A 24,444-nucleotide genomic window follows, 5' to 3' on the forward strand; every position below is an offset into this window, starting at 1 on the left:
TATTGATATAATTGAATTTATAAAAAAAAATGTATATTATATGTTTCCCTGTTTAATCAGGGAGGGGGGTGTCCAAGTGTCCCCCATTAGCAGGCGCCACTGCATTTTGCAGACTTAGAGTATTTGTATAAAATGTTGAGTATAATGCCAAAAAGGCAAGTACTAATGACTTCAATTCAGTTAATTTATATAGTCACAATTCACAACACGTTATCTCAAGGCACTTTACAGTTCAACCAGATCATACAGTCAAATTGTTTCAAAGTTTTCAATCAAAGGAAAACCAGTTGATTGCATTGACTCGTTGACTCAAAGGCAATCCCTCGCACAAACATGCTTGTCGTGACAGTGGAGAGAAAAAGCTCCCTTTTAACAGGAAGAAACCTCCAGCAGAACCAGGCACAGTGTGATCAGCCATCTGCCGAGGCCGACTGGGGTTCAAGGAGAAGCAGAGGTACAAAAATTAACTGTAAAAGGTGGCCCCATCCAGGAAACACACAGCCAAGCAGATGAGCTCAGAACCAGCTTCCATGTGAGAGGATGAATTGAGCACATCCAGCCAGTCACAGTCAAAGAAACAGGACTACACTGGAAAACAGGCCAATCTCCAAAATCTATATACCAAGGTGTTGACGGCAGCAGCACAGCTGATATTTCTCTCCAGGATGACGTCACAGCCAAACAGGAAAGACGACGGGAAGCTACTATGAGTAAAAGCAGAGAGAGCAGAACATTAGAGAATTAACTAACCGATTCTGCAGTGAGAGAGTAGAGATAGAATGAACCAGAATGACGAAAGTGGCCTCTACACATATTTGATCATCTTACTCATTTTAAGTGTTAAAAGGGCTTATGTGTCTGTAACAGGGTATGGCCAACAAGCCCCAGAACTCATGCAGCAGAAGAGCTAGCCCTTGATGTTTACAATTCATAGCCTGATGTGGAAGGAAACCAGGGAAGGACAAAACAATGGTATCACGAAAGGATTTTCTGTTAACAAAATTATGCTTAAGTGCAACAGAGGAGTGTTTTAGCTAACTGTGTGTGCACTCCAGCACACCAATAAGATAAATCAATGTACTTGTTGCATTCTGCTTATCAGAGACCGGATTAGGGGGCAGCAGTCCTAGCAGAGACTTCCAGACTTCCTTCTCCCTAGACACCACCCTTCAGCTCAGCAGGAAGAAGCCCTAGCAGAGGTGGAGAAAATCATTAGTAAATCATGTATCCAAAAAAAAAAGAAGGAAATAAAATGGTTATCCACCTGTTACCTTTATGATAGTTAGTCTAATTCAGGTTCCCTCCCCTGTTGTAGAATCCCTTCTCAATTCTTTCATGCCCCTGTGGCTGGGGAAGGTTATAATGATATGCGTATACCTCTACTTCTAAATACAAAGTTCAGATGGTGCAGCAAGATTAACTTGTCAGTAGATAGATTGATATTTGTAGAACTGATTTGAGTTCTACGTTATCAATTCTCTGTGTGTCTATAAAAAGGAGGGACATTTAGTGCAATACTTCGAGCTGATTAAGTGATGTACCGGCTAGTACCCGCCTTCTATAATACGCTCTCAGCCAATCACTTTAGGGCAGCTTGGTTGTCCATAAGTGCCACCAACGGAGACATAATGTTCACAGTAGCATTTTTCTGCAGCTTCTTGAGTGTTTTCACAACTAGCGGAGTAAACTGATAAATCTACCTTTTTCCAAATCCTGTTGAAGGAATAGCAGACATCGCAGACATCTTTCCCATAAGCAAATGCACAACGTGCTTCTCTTTGCTGCTTTTTAAAATTAGAAATTGTTGGTATTTTAGCTAAAACTGAGTCAATTGCTGTATTGACAGATGAGTTCTCCAGCGTAGCCAAGTTTGTAATACACCAGACCGCATGTACTGTAATGTCCGACTCGCTAGTTTTCACAAAATGGATGTATTAGCTGGAGTCTTTCAAGATGGATTTGTAGTGAGACTTAAATCTCAGATCTCTGAACAATACAGCTTGCAATGTTAGCAAAAGATGGCTTTGCTTAGAATTTCAAGATATCCTACAGCATACAAGAACGTAGCACCAGCAGAAAATTTGAGCCCAGAATAGACACTCTATAGAATTTTGCAACTTATCAGTTTTGCACAGGTAGCAGATGCCATCCTCAGTTTGGTGGTAACACTCATTATAGTAGTTGTAGGGAAAAGCCTACAGTTCTGACTTGTCCAGAAACATTATTTGGTATCTGAAAGCCATTCTCAATATAAGTTGCCTCATCATCTACAACATGAGTGACTAAGTCCAGGCATTAAGCACTAACATCCTGCAGCTTTAAGATGGATCTCTTTACAAATACTTCTAAATTTAACAGCTGAATTCCCCCAGCATGTTATTAAACTCAGCAAAGGTTTGGTAATGAGCCACTAATTTGCATCCGGTGTGTTAGAGAATGGATGCATCTAAAGGCTGTAGCTCTTAAAGGCTGGACTTGGGCACCCCGATCTAATGATGTGATCTATCACAGCATTGCAAAGGAAGACACGTGTGTAAAGTTACCAAATTGAATAGCAAAACCTTTGCTTTTATGAATATTTCTGAAGGGAATAAAAGAATGGTCGGCCATAATTATGTTAATAACATTATTTAACTATAACTATGAGTAGAATTTTATTGTATGCTGATAGAAAGATACCAAAACATAGATAAGAAAATAGGATGACTGACAAAGCATTGATTTCTGATCAGTGTGACAGATGACTGAACAAATAAGATACAAGGTTTAACTAAACCTGGCATTTAGTCAGGTCAGAGGCAGACTAATTGCAGAGAATAAATCGCTATGGTAAATTATGTGTTACTGCTTTTGTGAAATCGAATCGAAGCCAGGACATCCGGGTAATCTTGGCAATCCTCAATCTAATTATTTGAGCTGCTTTGCACATGTACACATGATTAGGAAGCTGGTTTTTAATGGTGCGGTATATCTTATTCAACCCTGAAATGTATTTGTATGCTATAGCAAATGTGATAGAAACCACCATAAACACCTTGACAACAATATGCAATCCAAAACTGCTCCTCTGCAACAGATTCAGCAGCGTCGCTTAGCCAGCTCATTTTCTGAGTGCATCAAAAACAAGTTGATTCAGCTTCGTAAAGCACCAGCGGCACAAACATTTGATTGTAGAGTTTCCATTATTAGGTCCACCAGGAATAGATGACACAGTGAGATGGGGATCTTGTAACACATTGCAATCACAATTAGAAACCATGTCATCAAATAGGTTTAATAAAAGACATCATTGTGTTTTCACAGCAGCGGCGGTTTGGCTCCAGGCTGCTTGATTTAGGCTGCTTTAAACACAGCTGTTTTCTGTATCTGCTATCTGTCGGCGTCATGAAAAGAAATAGATCCCATTAAGACAACATTGTTGCAACAGTTCATCTGCCACCATCATCTCTGCAGTAGGTCACAACTGAAACCACAGAGAGACTGGGTCTGCTTTGTTGTAGAATGAAAATGTTTGTCTCTAGTGCTGTCGTTTCATCTGTCTAATGGGAGCGCTAAACTCATGAGATAATCTAGAGCAATTGATGCTGCAGAAGATTATGGGATTACAACAGGGAGTGAAAAAGCATGGATGATAAAGGAGCAACTGTTAATCAAAAGACAGAGTTTCAACAGAAACCCCTAACACAGTCCACTGAAAGTTTTTGAGTTATTGAAGAATACCAAACCTTTATGCTTTGGTTCCTACCAGACCAAGCTTTTTTATGAAAATTAAAGCAGATTTATTGCTTTAAAGTCTCTTACTTTAATGGTACAAAGAAAATACCCCCTAACATAATTTTAGGAGTTTTTGATGTGACATGAAAAAATCTTCACCTGATTTTAAAATGTCTAAATCTAAGTGTGTAAAACAAAGCAAATCAAGGACTGTTATTTCCAGTTATAAATAAAATGTGGTTAAGAGTAAATTTGGAGACGGAAAGTTTAATTTAACAGTTTTAACTGAATCTAAATAAGAAACGTGTTATGCTGGAACAATCCTCCATGGTCCCACAGTGGGAAAATTTGGTGGATATCAGCATAAAATAAGACAACAAAGAAAAAAAAAGCATAACAATGATCTTATTAAAAATCTCTAAGTTGAATTATATGAAATGTGCAACTAAGTAGGAACACTCTAAAGTACACAATATGTACGAAATTTGTTTGAAGAGAGTTTGATTATAATTTAAATATAACTTCCAATATAAATTAACTACAACAGAGCTGGTTTTTATTCACAATGTTTTAATTTATCAAACTATAATTGATCTGCATAACAAATAGATTTGCTAAACCTAAAAATGGAAAATATACTGCATGAAGACATTCTTAATTAGTTTTCTTTTAGAAACTTCAAAATAACTTCAGAAAATTGACTAGTGTTTCATTTATCAACAAAATTCATATGAGCATGGCTTTAAGGCGTAATATTCTACATTTCTTTTTTCAGTAGAGAAAACATCATTTTCTACAACAAGAGATGTGACCTTTTGGCTGCAGAAAGGGACCTTTGGAAATCAAACTGACATTTTCTAACCAATGAAAATGCAGATAATTTATCAGAGATAATTGTTCATTATCTGTTGACAATATCAAAAAGATTTTCTTCAAGCAATTTTTGGGGGGATTTTGCCTCTCTACTTGTAACAGATTAAAATATCTATTAATGCAATAAAAGGACAGAAAACAAAAACAAAATTAACTAAAGCCATTTCAGCTCTTAAACTTGTCCCGGATAGCTGTGTTCATTTTTGCTTACATACTTTTTTGTAAAATAAGAACTAAAAAATTATACAAAGATATTTTTAAAGTCCTTGTTAAAAAAAAAAAAAAAAAAAAAAAAAGTGTTTTTTGATTTTAACATACTTACTTTAGGATAGATACTCCCAGGGGCAGGCAACCTAGCAAATCAAAGTCAGAGCATGCAACACTGAGATAAGCTGTTAAAAAACAAACAAACAAAACAATGAAATTAACAAAACAAAAGGACAAGAACAAGACTTTACAGGCCTCTCTTAGCTGGTAGAACAGCCAAAAAAAACTCTTTTGTTTTACTATGCTCCCTGCTTCAGATACTTTTTTGGCTCACTCATTCTTTCTCACTTGTCAAACATTTTTAATGACTACATACAACTCATCTTATTCAGGTAGAATTCAAAGGAAAATCATGAAATTCAAGAAAATCTATAGTTTTCTTAAAATGATCCCTGAGAGCTACTTTAAAAATGATTCTTCATAAATGCAGACCTCATTTATTTTATTGGTTTGGTTACTGGGGGTGCTGTAAATGGTAATCATTACTGTGTGTGTGGCCCTTTCTTACCTTAAACACATTGGATTTGCTACAGACTTTATTAACAGATTGCATACCAAATTTGATCCAGTGTGTTTTGGAAGTTCTGTTTGTGAACCTCCACTAAATTATGCAATATAATTGCATATATTTTATATTAAATTTGTATAGTTGTACTTCCATTAAAGACAGAAACAGAACAGCCCCACCAACCCTGGAAACTGGTGGCTCTGAGAGAGGCCCTCAATAATTTCCCTGAACAGAATCCAGTCACCATCCCAGTGGCAGACATCCAAGAATGAGTCTCAGGTATGAAGAACTTGATAGCACCAGGCCCCGACATGATACACGCCTACTGGCTTAAGAAACTCATGGCACTCCATGAATGCTTGGCAGCACAAATGAACCAGCTACTGAGAGATGGGAACCACCCTGGCTAATCGAAGGGTGCACAATCCCAATATTGAAGGATACCTCAAAGGGTACAGTCCTATCCAACTATCGGCCAATAACCGGCGTCTCCACAACGTGGAAGCTCATTTCTGGTATATATATATATATATCTTACTTATATTTTTAACCCAAAGGGCAAGTGGCTTTCACATTTCATTTGATTTTTGATAAATATAGTTCCTAATATTATTCATTTTTGTATATATATATAAATTAAACATGTTTTTTTTTTAAATGTTTTTTTTGTAATTCTGTAAGTTTACAAGTTCCTGGTGTGTTTAGGAATTTACTAAGATTATTTTCTTGTCTTTTTGCAAAATTTCCTTCTTTAGGCCCCTAAATAATGTGCTGTATACCAGGTTTTCACAAATATTTCATGCTGATTTGGTGTTAAACATTTAAATTTATATCAAAATAATTTTATTATCTGGGGAGGTCTGTGTAATTTTAATTACAATTATTTTGTGGAACAAATTACTCTTTACAGCCTCTTTACTATTTTGCAGAAACACACTGGATGACTTTGCACTCAAGTTCAAATAGATTGTGAGAGAATTGTTTATCTGTAAGTAGTAACAATATTCATTTATTCATTCAGTCAGTCTGTCAGTCAGTCAATCAGGCAGTCAGGCAGTCAGTCAAACAGAGTAGGATGCTAAAAAAAAAAAAGATAAAATGTGACATGCAATAAACAGGTGTGGAAATGTTGGCCAAAATGAAAAATAACAGTCTAACAATAATAACAATCTAAAAATGCATTGCATGAAATCAATTCGAAAACATTTATCTTTGCAAAAAAATAATCCACGTTATTATCACCAGAACATCTTGAATTTCTCATGAAATATTCACCATTCAAGTCAAATCCCTTTACTAGTGTCAGAGAAATCACAACAACCCATCCATAGCCTACGCTTTTTTATCCATGAAGATAAAAACGCTGGCAGATCTGAGCCGATTAATAATTACTGAGCCGCACTCACGTTTAGAAGAAACAAGCAGTGTCCTATAATTTTTAAATTATCGCAGCTCAAAGCGTTTAACCAATTTGTCATTGTGACACCTCCCAAGAATGCACAACCGCATAACTCAAGGAGACAAATTCCACAGCAAATGCCAATGTTTATAGAAACAGAAAAGCATGGAAATAATCTACTACAGCCTAGTGAATGCAAAGACTCACATCAAAAGGCAACACTACCAGTAGCAAAGCACAATGAAACCCAGCTCAGGTATAATGAGCACAATAGTTAGCTTTAATACCAAATGCAGCAGAGAGGATAGAAAAAGAAAGCCAGGGTGAGCAGAAGGGAGGTAAATTTAGTCCTACCTTTTTTGTAATAATGCTCTATTCTGTGACTCAAACCATGTCCAAAGCTTTTACAATTTAGCAAATTACAAACACAAGTAGACGTGTCACAGGTCTGCTAACTGCCTGACAACTGCTCCCATTGCCCTTCAATTATATCCAATCTGATTTATTTTTTGGTGGTTTTGCTTTCTGCCAACAACACAAATTATCAAAGGAAAACATCAAGACTAAAAATGTTCTCTCTATATAGCATTTCCATTAGATCATTTTGATATAAAAATTGAGAAGAAAGCTTGATGTTCCCTTAACACTTAAAATATATGCTAAACAAATTTTATTTTAAAGTAAAGAAAACAAGGAATACAAAGGATACAAAATGTTATAATTTTACCAGGACCTACAGCTCTTCATGTTTACTTCGACAAACTAAAGTTGTCTTGCCAGGTTCTCAGAAGTTACAATTTGAATTTTGACATTCACTGACGAACCTGGTTTAATTTTAACTGTTTTAATCCACCTATACATTTTTCTATATTTTATTTAACCTTTTTTAGTTTCATTTTACACTTGCATGCATTTGACTGTGATGATGCACAATGCCCTTAGTTACGTACAGTATGTCCTGCATTTTTAGGCCAACTTTCAGGATCATCTTTAGACATAAACTAAAAAGCTGAAGCTTGGGCACAAATGGATCTTCCAAATGGATCCCTTGATCATACTTTAGGGTTAGCATCTAGTCCTAAAAGGGGGCTAAAAAAGTAAAGTAAATATGCTTATAAGACCTTTACCAAGATCTAATTTCAGTCTTCTAGAATATCTGCATGCAGGGCTAAAAAGAGGTGAGTGAGTGAGACAGCTACTAAACCTCACTCAGTTCCACAAGTCCTATTATTAAGAATGTGACAAAATGAAAAGCAAACCATCATTAGAACCATGTGGATGAAAATCAAATAATCATGACCCAAGTGATACAGCAGGTGAAATATTATAGATGCCATAATTTTTCCCAGTAAATATATTCCCATAGGTGATTTTGACATTTTCACCAGATCTTGATAACAACCATGGAATCCATACATACAAAGAAATCAAAACATAAATGTTCAGAAATTCTGTTATTTGTTATAAAGTGGAATGACACAGGGAAAAAGGTTTTGAACACAATGAAATGTATTTAATACTTTCTACAAACATCTTTGTTGGACAGCTTCAAGCAAGACACCTCCAGTATGAAGAAATTGGTCACATGCATTGCTCAGGAGTGATTTTGGCCAATTCTTCCACAGAAACAGTCTTCTTGAAGGTTTTGTGGCTGTCTTCCGTGAACTCTGATCTTTAGTTCTTTTCAAAAATGTCCTATTGGATTCAAATCAGGTTATTAGCTGGGCCATTCTAACAGCTTTATTTTCTTTCCCTGAAACCAACTGAGAGTTTCCTTGGCTGTGTGTTTGGGGTCATTGTCTTGCTGAAATGTCCACCGATGTTTCATCTTCATCATCCTGGTAGATGGCATCAGATTTATATAAGCATGTTTCTGTACATTTTTCTTTCTTCCTTTTTTCAATTATTTGAAGTTTGCTGGTACCGTATGCTGAAAATCCACCCTGTACCATGATGTTCCTTCCTCCAAACTTCACTGATGAGCAGCAAACTTTAAATGAGCTTCATCATGCTTTTTCTTCAGCAATGGAGCCTTGCGTGTTTAGTGTGCATACAGGCCATGGCGGTTGAGTGCATTAGTTATTGTTTTCTTGGCAACATTTGTATCTGCTAATTCCAGGTCTTCCTGAAGATCTCCTCTATCAGAAATCTTTAGAGGAGCGCCTGGTCATGGTCGATTTATGATGAATTTATGTTCTTTCTACTTCTGTATTATGGCCCCAGCAGAAGTTTGGAAATCCTTCTGTAACCAATGCCATCATTAAGGTTGCAAATGTCTTATGAAAGCTTCTTACTTTTACCCATCATGAGATGTTTATTGTGTGATAACAAAGATACCTTTTTATAGGCCATCATTTGGGACTCAATCAGCTGATATTAATTTGTACTGACAAGGGGCAGTATTGCTTTTAACTTCTGAGAGAATTTGGCTGGTGTCTTGGCTTTCCATGCCTTATTGCACATCTCTTTCTTCACATGTTCAACACTTTTCCCTGTGCTATTCCACATTATTACTCATCACTTAATTTCTGGACATCTTTGGCTTGATTTCTTTGTACAGTAGCAACCATTCAAAATGGCCCTTCAAAGTCCATTACCAGCCGAATGGCAGCTCACTTCCCTCCAAATTCCAGTGACATCCTCTCCAACTTCCAGCCACTGAAGTGACCGCCTCTAGCATATTGTTTTGTTCTGACTCCACCCTTTCACTACTTCTCTTTAGATCTTAATGTCCACAAATCATGACAGAAAGAATATTTTAGTGCAAAGATTGATATTTAAAAAGGAATTGTAAGGGACCAATCATGGGCCTATCAACAAAAGTGAGGACATTTTGAACGGCTAATACTATGTGGCTAATGTATGTGCGGATTGCATGGATTGTTACCGACATCTGGTGTAATTGTCATGTCAATAGCACCTCTAGAAATATATTTACTTGGTGGTGTTTAACACTTATTTTACGTGCTGTATACTGTAGTTTTGGATTAGTTCTTCTGAATACAAATAAATTCATTTACAGTTTTTTTTTTATTATAAACAGCTCATGTATAGTACTTTTAGCATTTTTGTCTAGTTATTTTTTCCAGTTTCAACTGAACTTACACTGTAACATTTTGCCCTGGATAAGTGATGGATAGTGCATAAAAAACATATTTCTCTTTGTGCAAAGTTAATGTATTATAAGAACTTGTTTTTTTTTTTTAACAAAACCATAGAAAGTTTTACTTTTTTAGTAGAAGCCATGTGTAGAAGAGAAGAATCATAAATCAGACTAAATATTCTTTGTGCTAAAACTCATTCAGCACCGAAACTAATCAGATGTAGATGAAGATATTTTGGAGAGCAACAAATGAAAGAACCAATCTAGAGAATCATTATTTGCCTATATAGCTTTAATTTTTTGGGAAATTTTGTGGATCCCTAGTTTTTGGCACATTACCCAAATGGTGGAGAAGGAATACATATCAGTCCCATTAGTCATACACGAGAAAAAATAATCTACATCCCAGTCTCCCTCCTCACTAGAGAAAATATTTTTTGGGTCTTATTATCACCCAACATCGATCATGTATTAAGAATAATAGTCTATCATTTGAATAGCAATGAGAAATGCACCAATGGGTGACAGCATTATAATGCCATGCTATGCTTCTGTGAACTTGGCAATTTGCTCTGAATCACCAGCTCCCCCATGTGTGTTTGTGCTCTGTTTTGTCTGTGTGTCTGTTGGAGCTGCTGTAACCTACAGAAAATCTACAGCCACATCTCATATTTCTTTCTATCTTCATGACCGTGGCAGCAACGGCGCAGTGGGAATCCACTGACCGAGTACGCAATGCAGAAATAGAAAAGCTGAAGTCAGGGAAATTAAAGTTCAAAGGATCAGAGGAAAAGAACAATCAGAGAAGTTTTAGCTTAATGTTTTAAAGCACAGACCATAATGTCACTGTATTTGAGAACACAGCAATTGCATTATACAGTAAAAACTTTTTCTGTGGGTGTATAGGGCCCTCCATAACTATTGGCACACCTGGTCAGGATGTATGTGAAAAAACATAATTTACACTCACCGGCCACTTTATTAGGTACACCTGTCCAACTGCTCGTTAACACTTCATTTCTAAGCAGCCAATCACATGGCGGCAACTCAGTGCATTTAGGCATGTAGACATGGTCAAGACAATCTCCTGCAGTTCAAAACGAGCATCAGTATGGGGAAGAAAGGTGATTTGAGTGACTTTGAACGTGGCATGATTGTTGGTGCCAGAAGGGCTGGTCTGAGTATTTCAGAAACTGCTGATCTACTGGAATTTTCACGCGCAACCATCTCTAGGGTTCACAGAGAATGGTCCGAAAAAGAAAAAACATCCAGTGAGCGGCAGTTCTGTGGGCAGAAATGCCTTGTTGATGCCAGAGGTCAGAGGAGAATGGCCAGACTGGTTCGAGCTGATAGAAGGGCAACAGTGACTCAAATAACCACCCGTTACAACCAAGGTTGGCAGAAGAGCATCTCTGAACGCACAGTACGTCGAACTTTGAGGCAGATGGGCTACAGCAGTAGAAGACCACACCGGGTGCCACTCCTTTCAGCTAAGAACAGGAAACTGAGGCTACAATTTGCACAAGCTCATCGAAATTGGACAATAGAAGATTGGAAAAACGTTGCCTGGTCTGATGAGTCTCGATTTCTGCTGCGACATTCGGATGGTAGGGTCGGAATTTGCCGTCTATAACATGAAAGCATGGATCCATCCTGCCTCGTATATACGGTTCAGGCTGGTGGTGGTGTCATGGTGTGGGGAATATTTTCTTGGCACTCTTTGGGCCCCTTGGTACCAATTGAGCATCGTTGCAACACCACAGCCTACCTGAGTATTGTTGCTGACCATGTCCATCCCTTTATGACCACAATGTACCCAACTTCTGATGGCTACTTTCAGCAGGATAATGCACCATGTCATAAAGCTGGAATCATCTCAGACTGGTTTCTTGAACATGACAATGAGTTCACTGTACTCAAATGGCCTCCACAGTCACCAGATCTCAATCCAATAGAGCATCTTTGGGATGTGGTAGAACGGGAGATTCGCATCATGGATGTGCAGCCGACAAATCTGCGGCAACTGTGTGATGCCATCATGTCAATATGGACCAAACTCCCTGAGGAATGCTTCCAGCACCTTGTTGAATCTATGACACGAAGAATTGAGGCAGTTCTGAAGGCAAAAGGGGGTCCAACCCGTTACTAGTATGGGGTACCTAATAAAGTAGCCGGTGAGTGTATATTGTTTTACTGTACTGTAGAACTGAATGACTTCCCTCTTTCTTGGAGTGAGGTTACTCAAGCCGAGTAAAGTAACCTGATACTGCCTATTATATTATCAAGACATTTGCTTTAAGATAATTTGACTCAACTAGAATAAAAAGAAATTGCTTCAAAACCGTCTCCATTAGAGTAATTATTATTATTATTATAATTTTTTTTAATGTACCTAAATGAAGCCAGTTACGTCCTGATGTCATTAACATTATCTGCCTTACGTACTGAAATGTATTGCTGGGAAAATACTTCTGTTACACATTCTTATTGAATTGTATTATTTTGTTGGTTTGCTAAAAGGTGAACCTTTTAAATCCTTTAAAAGGGTTTCTTCTAGGATTGCTTAAACGATCTTCTTCCAAACTGTAAGCACCTATTTAGGCTCTGTGTGCAAGAAAGGCGTCCTCACAATGTTATGCTGTTGTCATCAAATATAAAGGTTCAGTGGAGGATTTTCACAAATATTTGAAAAGACCTGCCCTCTTCACTTAAAAAAAATGCTCATGCACTACCCTGTACCCAGAGAGGGAACTCCTATTAGACCATGCTAGATCATGCACAAGCGCATTTCTCCTTGAGGAGCTGAGGAGACACAATGATAAGACGGTCGTTCAGATGGAGGGACCATCTCACCCATATTTATATATTTTAAAAGTTTCCCCCAAAATAAGACTACTGGTACATTACAAAATAGATACTAGTACCCTGTGGCCACCGTATAACTACCAATGATGAAAATAAGAAAATATATTCTCTCTTCTGAAGCCTTTCTCTTCTTTTCATACACTTTGCAAACCCTTTTTTCTTACGGCCCTCAGTCATTTTCAAGGAACCGCAATGAGAAAGGCAGGCTTCAATGACTTGCTAAAACCGTAGATCACCACATTAAACTGCACATGCTCAGAAAAAGAGTTAACTGAGGACGAGTACGTAGGAGGAAACTAAGTGAACATGTCACCAGAATGATTGACAATTACGGGGACCACTCATTTTGATCATCCACCTGGAAAAAGAAAACACTTTTAACATTAGAAATGCTATAATCAGAATGATGTGCAATGTTAGTTTTGAAATATTCATTTGAAAATACTTGCAAAAACTTTTATTATTTTTATTTTTTATTTAGAAGGATGCATTCTTACTAAAGAGCCCTTTTAAGATTGTTTGGGATTTGTAATGTTAATATGACACAATGTTTAAGAGGTATAAATACCTTTGCAAGGCTGTGTAGCCTAAAATGGATATATAGAAAAAAAAGACATACAGTATGGACTTCAAAGCCTATTTGTTTATCACATTTTCTAAAAAAAAATGTTGCCAAAGGACAACTTGTAACATAGTTAGCTTGGGTTGTGTGTAATATTTGGTTTGTGCTTCAATATCTTTTCATTTCTCCTGGTGTACAACCTTTGTTCGATTGCACTTGTGGAAATTCCATCTCACTGACAAAGGAGGAAAAAAATCCATAGTCCTCTGTGGTGATCATATTGCATTAGAGCCTGTAAATATTTAAAAGGCTTTGAATATCATTGCCGTTTTCTGCAACAAAGTAAACATAACTATGTCAATAGGGTTTCCTACTGCCAGCCCAGAGTTTGTTTGTTGTAGAGGAGAAAAATTGCTTCCATGGACCTGGATCTATATTAGCAAATATGCTTTTTGCTTGGATATGTTGTGTTTTGCAAATGCTGAAAGGTTGCAGAACTCTGTAAATTTGTCAGAATTGCTATTCTAATTTATACATTGGCATGAAACAGTATTTGTCCCCCATGGGGAGTTTTTCGGTTTTTGTTTTTTCTACCAGATCTACTGTAAAAGTTTCAGATCATTCAACTTGTGTTAATATCAAATAAATATTACAGAAATTTTAATACAGAATACAGTTTTTTAAACAATGATTTCAATCTTAAAAAGAAAAGTTAAATAAAACCATTCTTTTGCTAATTGATAATCTTCAAACCTGAAAATGGTTTTGCCACAATTGGCTTCAAGAACTACTTTTTGTTGCACATCTACAAATGACTGTTTAACATCCTCATAAAGTAACTTTGACCCAATTTTCTTTGATGAATTGTTTTAGTTTAACCACATTGTGGGATTTTCAGGTAGGAACAGTGTTTATGTTAATGTCACAGTGTCTCAGCTGAATTTAAGTCTGTACTAATTGTGCTTTGGATCATGCTTCTGCTGTGTTCCCAGGTGGTCTTGAATTTGCTGTCTCTGTTATTCTTTTATTAAACTGTTAATCTCCATCAAGAATAGCTGAAAAGTCCCAACGTAGCAGGGCAAAAACAATATACTTTCACCAAAATCTGTGACTTTCACGGAAACCTTTTCTCTATACTATGTGCTAGTTTTTGGTGTGATTTAACCAAATGTAACAATATATCCCTAAAACTTTACATAAAATTAATTAATAATAAATTGTGTGATTGGGAAATTAAGCTTAAAGGGGTCATAGAATGAAAAAAACGGGTTTACATTGTCATAGATGAATAAGAATAGTTCAGTGGGTGAAATGGACATACAGAGAAGTTCAAACCCCATCGACACCTCATTTCTCTGCAAATCCCACAATTCTAAACTTTCACCATAAAACGGACGAATCCAAACGAAGCACTAAATTGATGTCAATTTGGGGATGTTGCCTTATTTGGTTCTGGCCTGTACTTTTGTCACACCCTGAAATTGACATACAGACCAGCCCACTGCTTCACTGGCCCAAGAACATGAATAAAGGTAGATGTAAGACACTAGTCCAGCTGTTTAGCCCACAGTTGGCTTTGTGTTTATGAGAATTACAAAGCAGGCAGTTTCGCTATTGAAAATGAGCCAGAACCACAAGCGTAAATGCAGTATTCCAGGCTGCATGGAGAACGGGGAAATTGTTCACAGTCTTCCCAAGGATCTGAAGACTTGACAGGCATGGATTATTTTTGTGTATCAGAAGATCTCTACAAAGTTTGATGCTCAGCTATTCCTTTGCTCTAAGCATGTTACCGAAGACAGCTTATAAAATCTTGGACAGTTCAAAGCAGGATTTGCTAAACTTCTTTTACTGAAACGAGGGGCTGTTCCGACCGTTAGGCCATCACAACCACAAGCTGTAAGTATTATGTTGTCGCTAAGCTGTTGACAGCAATACTAGCATCAACAATTTGATGTTTGAATAAGTGAGTGTTTGTTGCTATGATGCCTCTTTGCTCAGCAGCTTCTCTCGATGTAAACCAACCAATCAGCGCATACAGTAGCTCAACTAAATATTCATGGGCATACCATAAAAGGTTTCATTCTAAGATTTTTAACCAGGCTTGCATTAGGGCTCATAGAACAGCAAATATTCCCTTTTCAGCCCAACCAATGTTACACACCCTATTCAGAGACCTTAAGGACCAGCACCAAATACCCTATACAATCATTCTATGACCCCTTTAAGTAAAAATCCAATCTGGAAACTCTTATCAGCCTCACCTGGACCACCTGCCTCATTCAAGTTCCAGCTAATCTACGTTGGGACTCCCTCCCCTCTGAAGCCAATCGTAGTTAAAGATTCCCTTCATTCAGGTCCTGGCTTAGCTTCCCTCCTGCATGCCAACCGAACGTTCACCCACCCCCTCCTCATTCTCAGGATATTCTAAGTCCCACTCGTCATCCTGCTTATTCTACCATCAGTGGTCACAAGGGGTAGACTACTTTAATCCTTTTCCTATGTTACTCATCCAATCGCATGTAAATTTGCAGCATCAAAGTCTTCTGCTGTGGTCATGTCAATAAAATCTTTTTAATTACATCTTTTCTCAGTGTGAGTCTCTCCTGGTTGAGATGTGAGATGGGCTTTTATGGGTGTTTTAATCTAGTTGTTAAGCAGTGGGGGTAACCTTTGAACTGTCCCATAGATACCATACTTGTATTATTGTTTTTGTGTTTAACACACACTGCCCATAACTGATTCAAGTGCAGCTTGATTCAGATTTTCTTCTGGGGAACGGGATGTTTGCCCTCCCCACAATTACTCTCTTGGACTAATTATGGTTTGCTTGCAACTCCTTGGAAAGTTCTCTATCCTCCTTTGGTTCATTAATGCATAATGAAGCTACCATTGTGGTTTCCTGCCGTCCCAAATTAGATTAGAAATCTCAGGATCAGCCATTTAGACAAACAGCTTATAATGAATATTTGCTTTCCTTCTTTCTAACCTCTTCTGTTTTGGATTTATTCCAATAGGAATAACATGTTATGTTTTGTTTTTTTTTTCAGAATTCTAGCCTACTCCATGTAGTCAAATAGGTGACCCCGCCCCCCCTTTGTGGTCAGGCAGTGATGTGGCCTGGTTGTAGTTTAGTTTAGCTTATTTATTTAGAGAACAGGGACAACGTAGAGTAAACATGAACCTCAAGGGAGAGATGCATTGTACCAGGTTATAGCTCATGTTCTACTGTAATTTCCACCCATAGTCCCTGGCCAGGCCAATTTTATAGTAAAATACATAAAACATCATAAATTCATGGATAACGGCATTTACATTGACCATATTTATAAAAGGAAATCATGAACAACAATTAGATTACAAAAAAGTTGATAAACACTCATTCAAAAGTAAACTCTTGATGTATGATGGTGGTGTTAGTAGGGAGCATGTTTTCAAATTGGGAAATTTTTTTTGCATTACTTTTTTTCCTTAGATATGAAACTATTTTCTTTTTTACATTATTTACTGAAGCTTTGAATAAAAAGAAATAAAAACAAATCTAATATTGAAAATATATACACGTTTGGAATATATATCTTTTATTTTTGCCTACTAAGTGAAGTTGTCTACGCTCTAGCATTAGAAAAGAAAAACTGCAATGGGTCTAAGATGTGGAAGACTTGACATGGCAGCACAACTGCACAGGGTTAATTAATTATTTATGAAGGATTTATACTGGTTAAGCTGCAAAATTTAGTGAGAACGTGATCATTTTCCTTTTCTTCTTACTTGGTGTTTTGCAGATCTTCACAGAAAAATGAGCGCACCCTTTGATGTACAGTCAGTTTCCTTGACTGTCATTGTGAAATAGTTCTCCTTGACAGCCCTTCCCCAGTGTTTTCATTGAATCATTATCTGTGCTAATGTTTGCACTCAAACTCCTTTTTTTTCTTCCCTCTTTTGTCTTGCAGCTCCATACTGACCTCGATAAGGGGGACAGTTCGGTGAAGTACACCCTCTCGGGGGAAGGTGCTGGCTCCATTTTCACAATTGACCAAACTACGGGGGACATCCATGCCTTAAGGAGTCTTGACAGGGAGGAGAAGCCTTACTACACCCTGCGGGCCCAGGCTGTGGACATTGACACCAATATCCCTCTGGAGCCAGAATCTGAATTTGTCATCAAGGTCCAAGATATCAATGACAATGAACCAAAATTCCTGGAGGGACCTTATACAGCCAGTGTACCTGAGATGTCACCCGTTGGTAAGAGACCATACAGAGTTCTATGAAGTCTATTCTTTGCAGGGGAAAAACTTTCTCTTATTTTTGATAAACAAAAAACAAGTTCAGCTCTGGAGCAGAATGGTTGCAACCAGCGGGGGTAAAGCTGCTCCACCTAACAGATTGTGACATTTCAGAGAACCATTTTATTCTTGGTGTGCCCCTAGTACATTTCCCAGCTTTATCTTTAAGAAGGGGGGCAGATCAAAGTAAATTGCTAGGAGGATGGTTTTCTCTTGATGTGAATCACAATGAAGACCTCAAAACATGTAATACATCAGTATCGGAGGGGATGGCTTGAAAGCAAGGAAAATATGATCCCCAAATCAAAAGCTTCACTGTAATGTTTACCATAGGAGATACTTTCAAGTTTCTCTCTGTACAAAAAAAAGACTTTACTGCTTTGACCATGAAAGCAAAGGGAAGTTTTTCTTTTTTTCTTTCTGTTGGATTCATGTAACAAGTTATTAAAAGTATTATTTAATTTAAACCAAGGTCAGGCCACCTTTCTGTAAAAACAATGAAGAGCAAAACTGTTGCTCATCTTCATTATTAATTCAAAACCTTTCCCCAACAGATTCCCCTAAATCAGACAATACCCCTCAAACTGAAAATATTACATCGTAATGTGCAATGGGAGACAAGGCAGTCTGTGATTACAGATTACCTTGTGTTTATATTAACACAGTGTGTCAGTATACAAATCAATATTATCAACATAACATCAGGATGTCCGCTTAGCTTTACAGCAGTAAACATTGGATACCAATTCAGACAACAAAGAGACTTTAAATGTGTTCAACTACACAACCAAGAGACAGACCGGGGAGAGAAAGAATTCATTGCTGTATGGGAAAAGTATCATCACTAATTACAGTCATAACAGTGTCACTGCTTGTCAGCGATATTTTAGTCCAGCAGTTTAGTGCTATTTATCATTCTGAGAGATTTTGTGCGGTGATGGTTTTTTAGAACTTGAAATAGATCACAGAGCAGAATTTTGGGTGGCAAATAGTGAGAAACACCATCTTCCAGTGGGGCAATGTCCACTGCTTATTGTGCGCCAGCTCACTGCGCTTCCAGGGACAATAGTTTCAGTTTTCTTCCCTTTTTTTAAGGTTTCTCCATCATTCATATTAATTTTCCAATCAACCATCCAGTAGCAAGTTTCATCCATTTCAACATCATTCAGCAGCATTTGTGTAACCCTCCACAAACGCAATATTTGACAATATTTTTAGTTGATAAACTCAACCTCAAACTTTTACCAAACCCAGTTACGGGATGTCAAATAACCTGAATTTTTTTTTAAAAGAAGCTGTTTTTAGAGATACTGCTAAGAAAAGTCACTTTTATTGTTAAATTTGCTTCATTATGGCGGCCAAGACGCTTTTAATCCATTAAAAAAAACTTTTCATATATGATATTTAAATATTTCAAAAATGTTTTTGTCATCTTCGAAAGTGATTTTTCCTTTGGGATTAATAAAGTATTATTAAATTGACTTAAAATAGACAACACTTAGCTTGCATTTAGTCAAAAACGTAACCTGCAAAATGTTCTGTAATCTTTCTTTTGTGATCAATCCCAACCTGGCAGTTGCACAAACATCCTTATTTAGGTAGAGTCGTCCAAGTTGGTTTTAACCTACCTACCTCAGAACAGGGGACCCAGTGCTCAAGGCAGACAGACAGCAAGTTTTAAAAGTTTTTATTTAAAACTGACAGATTTAAAGTAACAGCAAGTACTACTAAGGCAGGAACCCCTGCAGGAGGAAAGCACAGGTTAGTGACGATGCCTATCTGACAGAGGAACGTGTAAGTCGCTAACCTGGTCTTTTAGATCAGTCCCGATCCAGCCATTCAACTGCCAAAAAGATGCGGCAGATGCTGCCCAGAGAGTCCGAGATGTATATGGAGGACGGAGAACAAGCAGAAGACCAGGTCCAGGCATACAAAGGAAAGATAATCTGCAGTGCAAAGCCAAAGCCGGAGTTGAGAACGTGGTCAGGATTCAGAACCAGAAGACTAGAAGTCCAAAGAGGTTCCAAAGAGAAATCCAGAAAGGTGTCAGGAATTAGTACTAGGTTTGGTTAACAGATAGAATCCAGTAGAAGTCAGAGGACAGGTCAGTCAAACAGATTAGATTGGAACAGGCAGGCTCAGTGGATAATAGGAAGAACAGGTCAGGGTCAGGTAATCCGTAACACTAAGGTACTGTACCCTAGAACACTCTCACCACTGGTTTCGAGTATAACCTGGGACTGATGACTGATTAGAAGGCTGGTTAAATAAAAGCTTTAGCAGATGGATAACATGAACTACAATGATAAAACAGGCAGAGATAGGCAGGTGAATGAAATGAGTAATCCAGCCAATCATCAGCGCCAAGATCATGACAAGCATTTATTATTTTAACTTTTGTAAGATCAGGCCCTGGAGACTAAATCTAAGATATTAGACATTTAGTGATACATACAATTAATGCAAAAGAAAGAACAAGTTATGAGTAAACATAAAGAACACCAAAACACGTCAATAGTGAGACAATATGACATAGTAGTTAGGAGTTCAGATGGTAATGAGTTTCTACCTAGTAGTGTTTATTAACTACATAACAGAAAACATTGCCTCACTAAAGGTCCTATGGAAACATGGTACTCTGTATATGGGAATTTGTTTTAGTGGCTAGTAGATTGGATAAATCCAACAAACATTAAACCAAGCAACAAATTATTCCATAATCCTTTGTCAATAAATAGTTTATCCCTGAATCATTTAGAGAATGTGGCAGATTAAAAACATTATTTCAGGGGGGTGTAATTACCGCAAAATGAAGTCTTATGCTTAATCAATGTGTTTGTTTTGCTGCCTGCACATAAACTTCTACTTTAGGTTATTAATGTTTCTTTTAACATCAGACTCATGCATTTTCCTTAAAAAAAAAATCCCATTCAGAATCGGATCAGTGTTCAGATGGCTTTAATTCTTATCTCCCAGCCTCATGCTTAAAAATAAAACATGTATATATTTTGCAATCTGCAGTGTTAATTGTTTTTCGTTAGACCACTACTGCTATATTCTTGAATAACAGTATTTAATAAAGTTGGATAGTTTTTAATTTCTCAAGAATTCTGAGCATTTCTTTTTTATGTTGTTCTCATTCAAGCATTAGATTTTCTTTCCATTGTATAAATGGAAATCAATTTTACCGCTTTAGAGCCTTATGTTATGTAAAAGCTGTTACCTTTGTTGCATTGGATTGTGTGGGAGTCAAAGGTGCTTCAAGGCTTTTACACTTTCAACGCATTCAGGCTGTGCTTGTTGAGGCTCTGCTCTTTTTGCATTAAGAGGAAATGTGTTATCTCATCTCTTCTATACACATGTTTAACACCCTACTAGTACTGTATTTCTAATCAAGCATCTCGCAGAGACACTAATCTCTCTCCCCTTCACCTGATGTTTTAATTTCACTGTTACCATCAACACTGAATGAAAAGCCATTTTAACATATAACGAGTTCTTTACAGGCATCCGGAAGCTTAACAGAATAGAAAATGACCAAGTTAAGTGCCAACCCTCTGGTCAGTGCCTCTCAATCATAAAGGGATCCCACACATTCTGCAATTTTCATCTTCATCTAGTATATTTTTACACCACCCAGGTGGGGGAGTCATTTTAGGCAATCTGCACATGTTGTGAAGCTGTAAAAGTGGAATCAGTTATATTTGAACATTCATTTTGGATTGCCTTTTTTTTCTCTTATTGTAAAAGCAGTAAAGCAAAACTTCATACATGTAGTCATCTTGTCATTGTTGCATATGCTCTCATAGTATTGCTCTAATGTAGGAGAAAATAGATCCTACCTCCCCCCACTATATAAAAAGCAGAGGTAAAACGAAACATAACAAACAAAAGCATAATAAAATCAACAACAAAAATTAGGATATATAATATTTATTATTTATTTACTATATTATTCTGCTTTTATCAGTGTTTTCATAAATGTCAGAACTCAAAGTTTATGTATACCTTTCTTAAAGATCGGTAAAAAGGTATTTGCTGATACTGCAGATGTAAAAGACTTCTAATATTGGATGAAAAGCGTTTTACCTGTTCTCCACTGCTATTTTATGATCTTTCCCCTATTTGGAGGCTGAGGAGAAAGTGCTTTGATCAAATGAGATCACCGTCTGGCTACAATACTGCACTTCAGATCCATTGAATAAGACCCACACTGCCATGTGTTTGGTTTTCAGCAGGCTAAACTAAAACAAATCACCTTACATTTAGACATCTATAATCATGTGTCTTGTCTTAAAAGTTAATATTTACTTTAAATGTCCAATTTGACACTACCATCTTAATGCAATACAATTTGTCAAATTAAATTATCCTAATGCATAGGTTTATGCATAGGCAAGTACTTTTCCCTCAGATTTATTATTTTTTATGTTTTAAGTTTTAAGTTTTAGTTTTGGAAAAGTTTGCCTTAAGGCTGATTTATACTCAGAAACCAGGTCATCTGCACGTGTGTCCCCGTGAATGCAAATGTACCTCGGCCCCTGCCGCAGATGCTCTCCTGCACCTGTCCAAAATAGTAGGTGACCGCAGACCGGAGGCCTCTGATTGGTCAAATCTACATCCGCTCTACACTGTGCGTATTTCCATTTGTGGAAAATGACTCGTAAAGTTGGACCAGTTAGAAAAGCGAGGTGCGCGAGAATGCTGGGACCTTTTTCCCACCTGGATCTTGTTTTCATCACCTCTTTTTCGACCTCATGTCCCTTCGTTGTCACACAAACTTGTCCCCACTTCTTCACCTTTTTGGTATCTAGACCCACAGCTAGGGGTGTAAATAATAATCGTTTTGTATCGATGCATCGATCCAAAAGCCAACGATCCGATGCATCGACACGTCCGCAAGATAATCGATTGATGTTTTTTTCTTTTTTCCTCCGGTCTATTTTTATCCATTTGCTCCTGGGCGTAATTCTCCATCCCGTGCTGTGGTGGCGCTAAATCTATTTTGCCCTCCTACCTCGCTTCTTGGTTATACCCTTACAGCAGTGTGTTGCAGTAAGCTATACACAGACATTTTTAAATTATGCTCAATATTGCAGCGTGGTCTGTGCTACACACTGTGGGTCTAGATACGGCCGAGGCGGCGAGGAAGTGGGGCGAGTTTAGTCAGACGACGGAGGGACATGAGGGCCAAAAAGAGCGGAGATCCAGGTGGAAAAAGGGTCCCAGCGTTCTCGCGCACCTCGCTCTTCTAGCAGGTCAAACTTCACGAGTTGTTTTCCGCAATTTCGGTCATAAAAACAAAACAAGCCGGCCTCCTGTCTGGGGCACTGTTTGCGGTCAGCTACAATTTGGGAGAGGAGCAGCTGAGCGTCTTTGGAGGGGGCGTCTGGAGCGTCTGGAGGCGAGATATGCATTGCACTCATTGCACTGATTTTCTGCAGTATTTTTGCAGTACTTTTTGATGCAACTTTTCTACTTCTGTTATTTGCTGTTGTTTCTAAAAAAAATTCATAACGATATTACAGCTTTCATTTATTTATTTCAAACTTGAAACTTTGTTTAGCCTGTAAGGTGTAAAAAAAATTCTAATAATAAAAAAAAAAATTTAACTGAATAATCGATTAATCGAATCGAATCGAATCGTGGTGTATTCTTGAGTATCAAAAATAATCGAATGGATGGGTCAGGAAATCGATACTGAATCGAATCGCCATGATGGATGTGATTTACACCCCTACACCACAGCAAGTTCGTGACTGTCCCTCTTGCGTTGTGGCGTGGAATAACATAGCACAGGCGCTTTAATATTTAGCATAAATCAAAAATATCTGCAACAAGCTCACTGCGACACACTGCTGTGAAAGTATAACGAGCCCTTTAGACTGGGTCAGTGTTATATGATAGCAAAGAATCTCTGCATAGTTATTTACTGTAGCTCTTGTGAACCATCTGAAAAGCATACTTTACTGGGAATCCTTTGGAAAAACAGTTAGTTCTTGTTGGAAACAGCCTGTGTCAAACACATTAGGATTTGTTCAACTTTTCTGGTTAACTAATTGTAATTCAACAGTATGAATTGGTTAAGGGGTTACCTAGAGAAGCAGATCAAGGCTGTCTGTAGTAGACACCCTTACAGGAAACAAAGTAGAGCCCTTTAAATTTATAACAAAGTTAAATAAAACTCCAGCTTAAACAGGGTAGACACGCTAAAAGACGAGTATGTCTAGATGGGACAGAAATTGTTCAATTTAAAAATATGTTTGGAAAAAAAGGCTTATGTTTAATCAGCAGTTGGTGCTTAGAAAATTGGAAGTCTACCATCCTAAAACTGCTCCTGATTCTGCTCTGTTTATTTAATGGGAACATTGTTCAATGAGCAGTTGCAGAAGAGCTTTTTTAATCAAATTTTAATTGCTGCTTTGTAAAACCAGAAATGTGCAAATGCAATCATACAACAGGGATACTAAATATGGTCCCACACATTATTTTCTCCTTTCCACTCCTCATTCCACTCCATTGGCATTAGCAGCAGCTTTCTCACCGGTGACTCACCACTCATTAGTCAGGTGAGATCGTTCACTAAGCTGATGAACTTCAAAAGAGTCTGGATGTAGCTCTCATGTGGAAACAGATTAATTCAAGGTCAATATGTTGGGTTTCTTTTCTACTCTCTTCCACAGGGACGTACGTGACGCAGGTAACAGCCACAGACGCAGATGACCCAACCTACGGAAACAGTGCCAGAGTCGTATACAGCATCCTTCATGGTCAACCGTACTTTTCCGTTGACCCTAAAACAGGTAAGCAAACACTTATTGAGAAATGTACATATAGGGTTTTCGTTGGGTTGTGAAGAGAAAC

At 37.6% G+C, this 24,444-nt stretch overlaps 1 protein-coding gene across 1 annotated transcript in view; it reads left to right on the plus strand.

Annotated features, from left to right (window-relative positions):
- The window catches only part of LOC119776946 (cadherin-12-like), a 223,007-nt gene that overhangs the window by 100,639 nt on the left and 97,924 nt on the right, over positions 1 to 24,444 (plus strand). The window contains exons 3-4 of the mRNA XM_038275610.1: positions 17,245 to 17,539; positions 24,264 to 24,383. Of these exons, the coding sequence (XP_038131538.1) occupies positions 17,245 to 17,539; positions 24,264 to 24,383 (415 nt within the window). The remainder of the gene's footprint in view (positions 1 to 17,244; positions 17,540 to 24,263; positions 24,384 to 24,444) is intronic.

Source organism: Cyprinodon tularosa, unplaced genomic scaffold (assembly GCF_016077235.1).
Source record: "Cyprinodon tularosa strain WSP-4 unplaced genomic scaffold, ASM1607723v1 ctg97, whole genome shotgun sequence".
Lineage (NCBI taxonomy): Eukaryota > Metazoa > Chordata > Actinopteri > Cyprinodontiformes > Cyprinodontidae > Cyprinodon > Cyprinodon tularosa.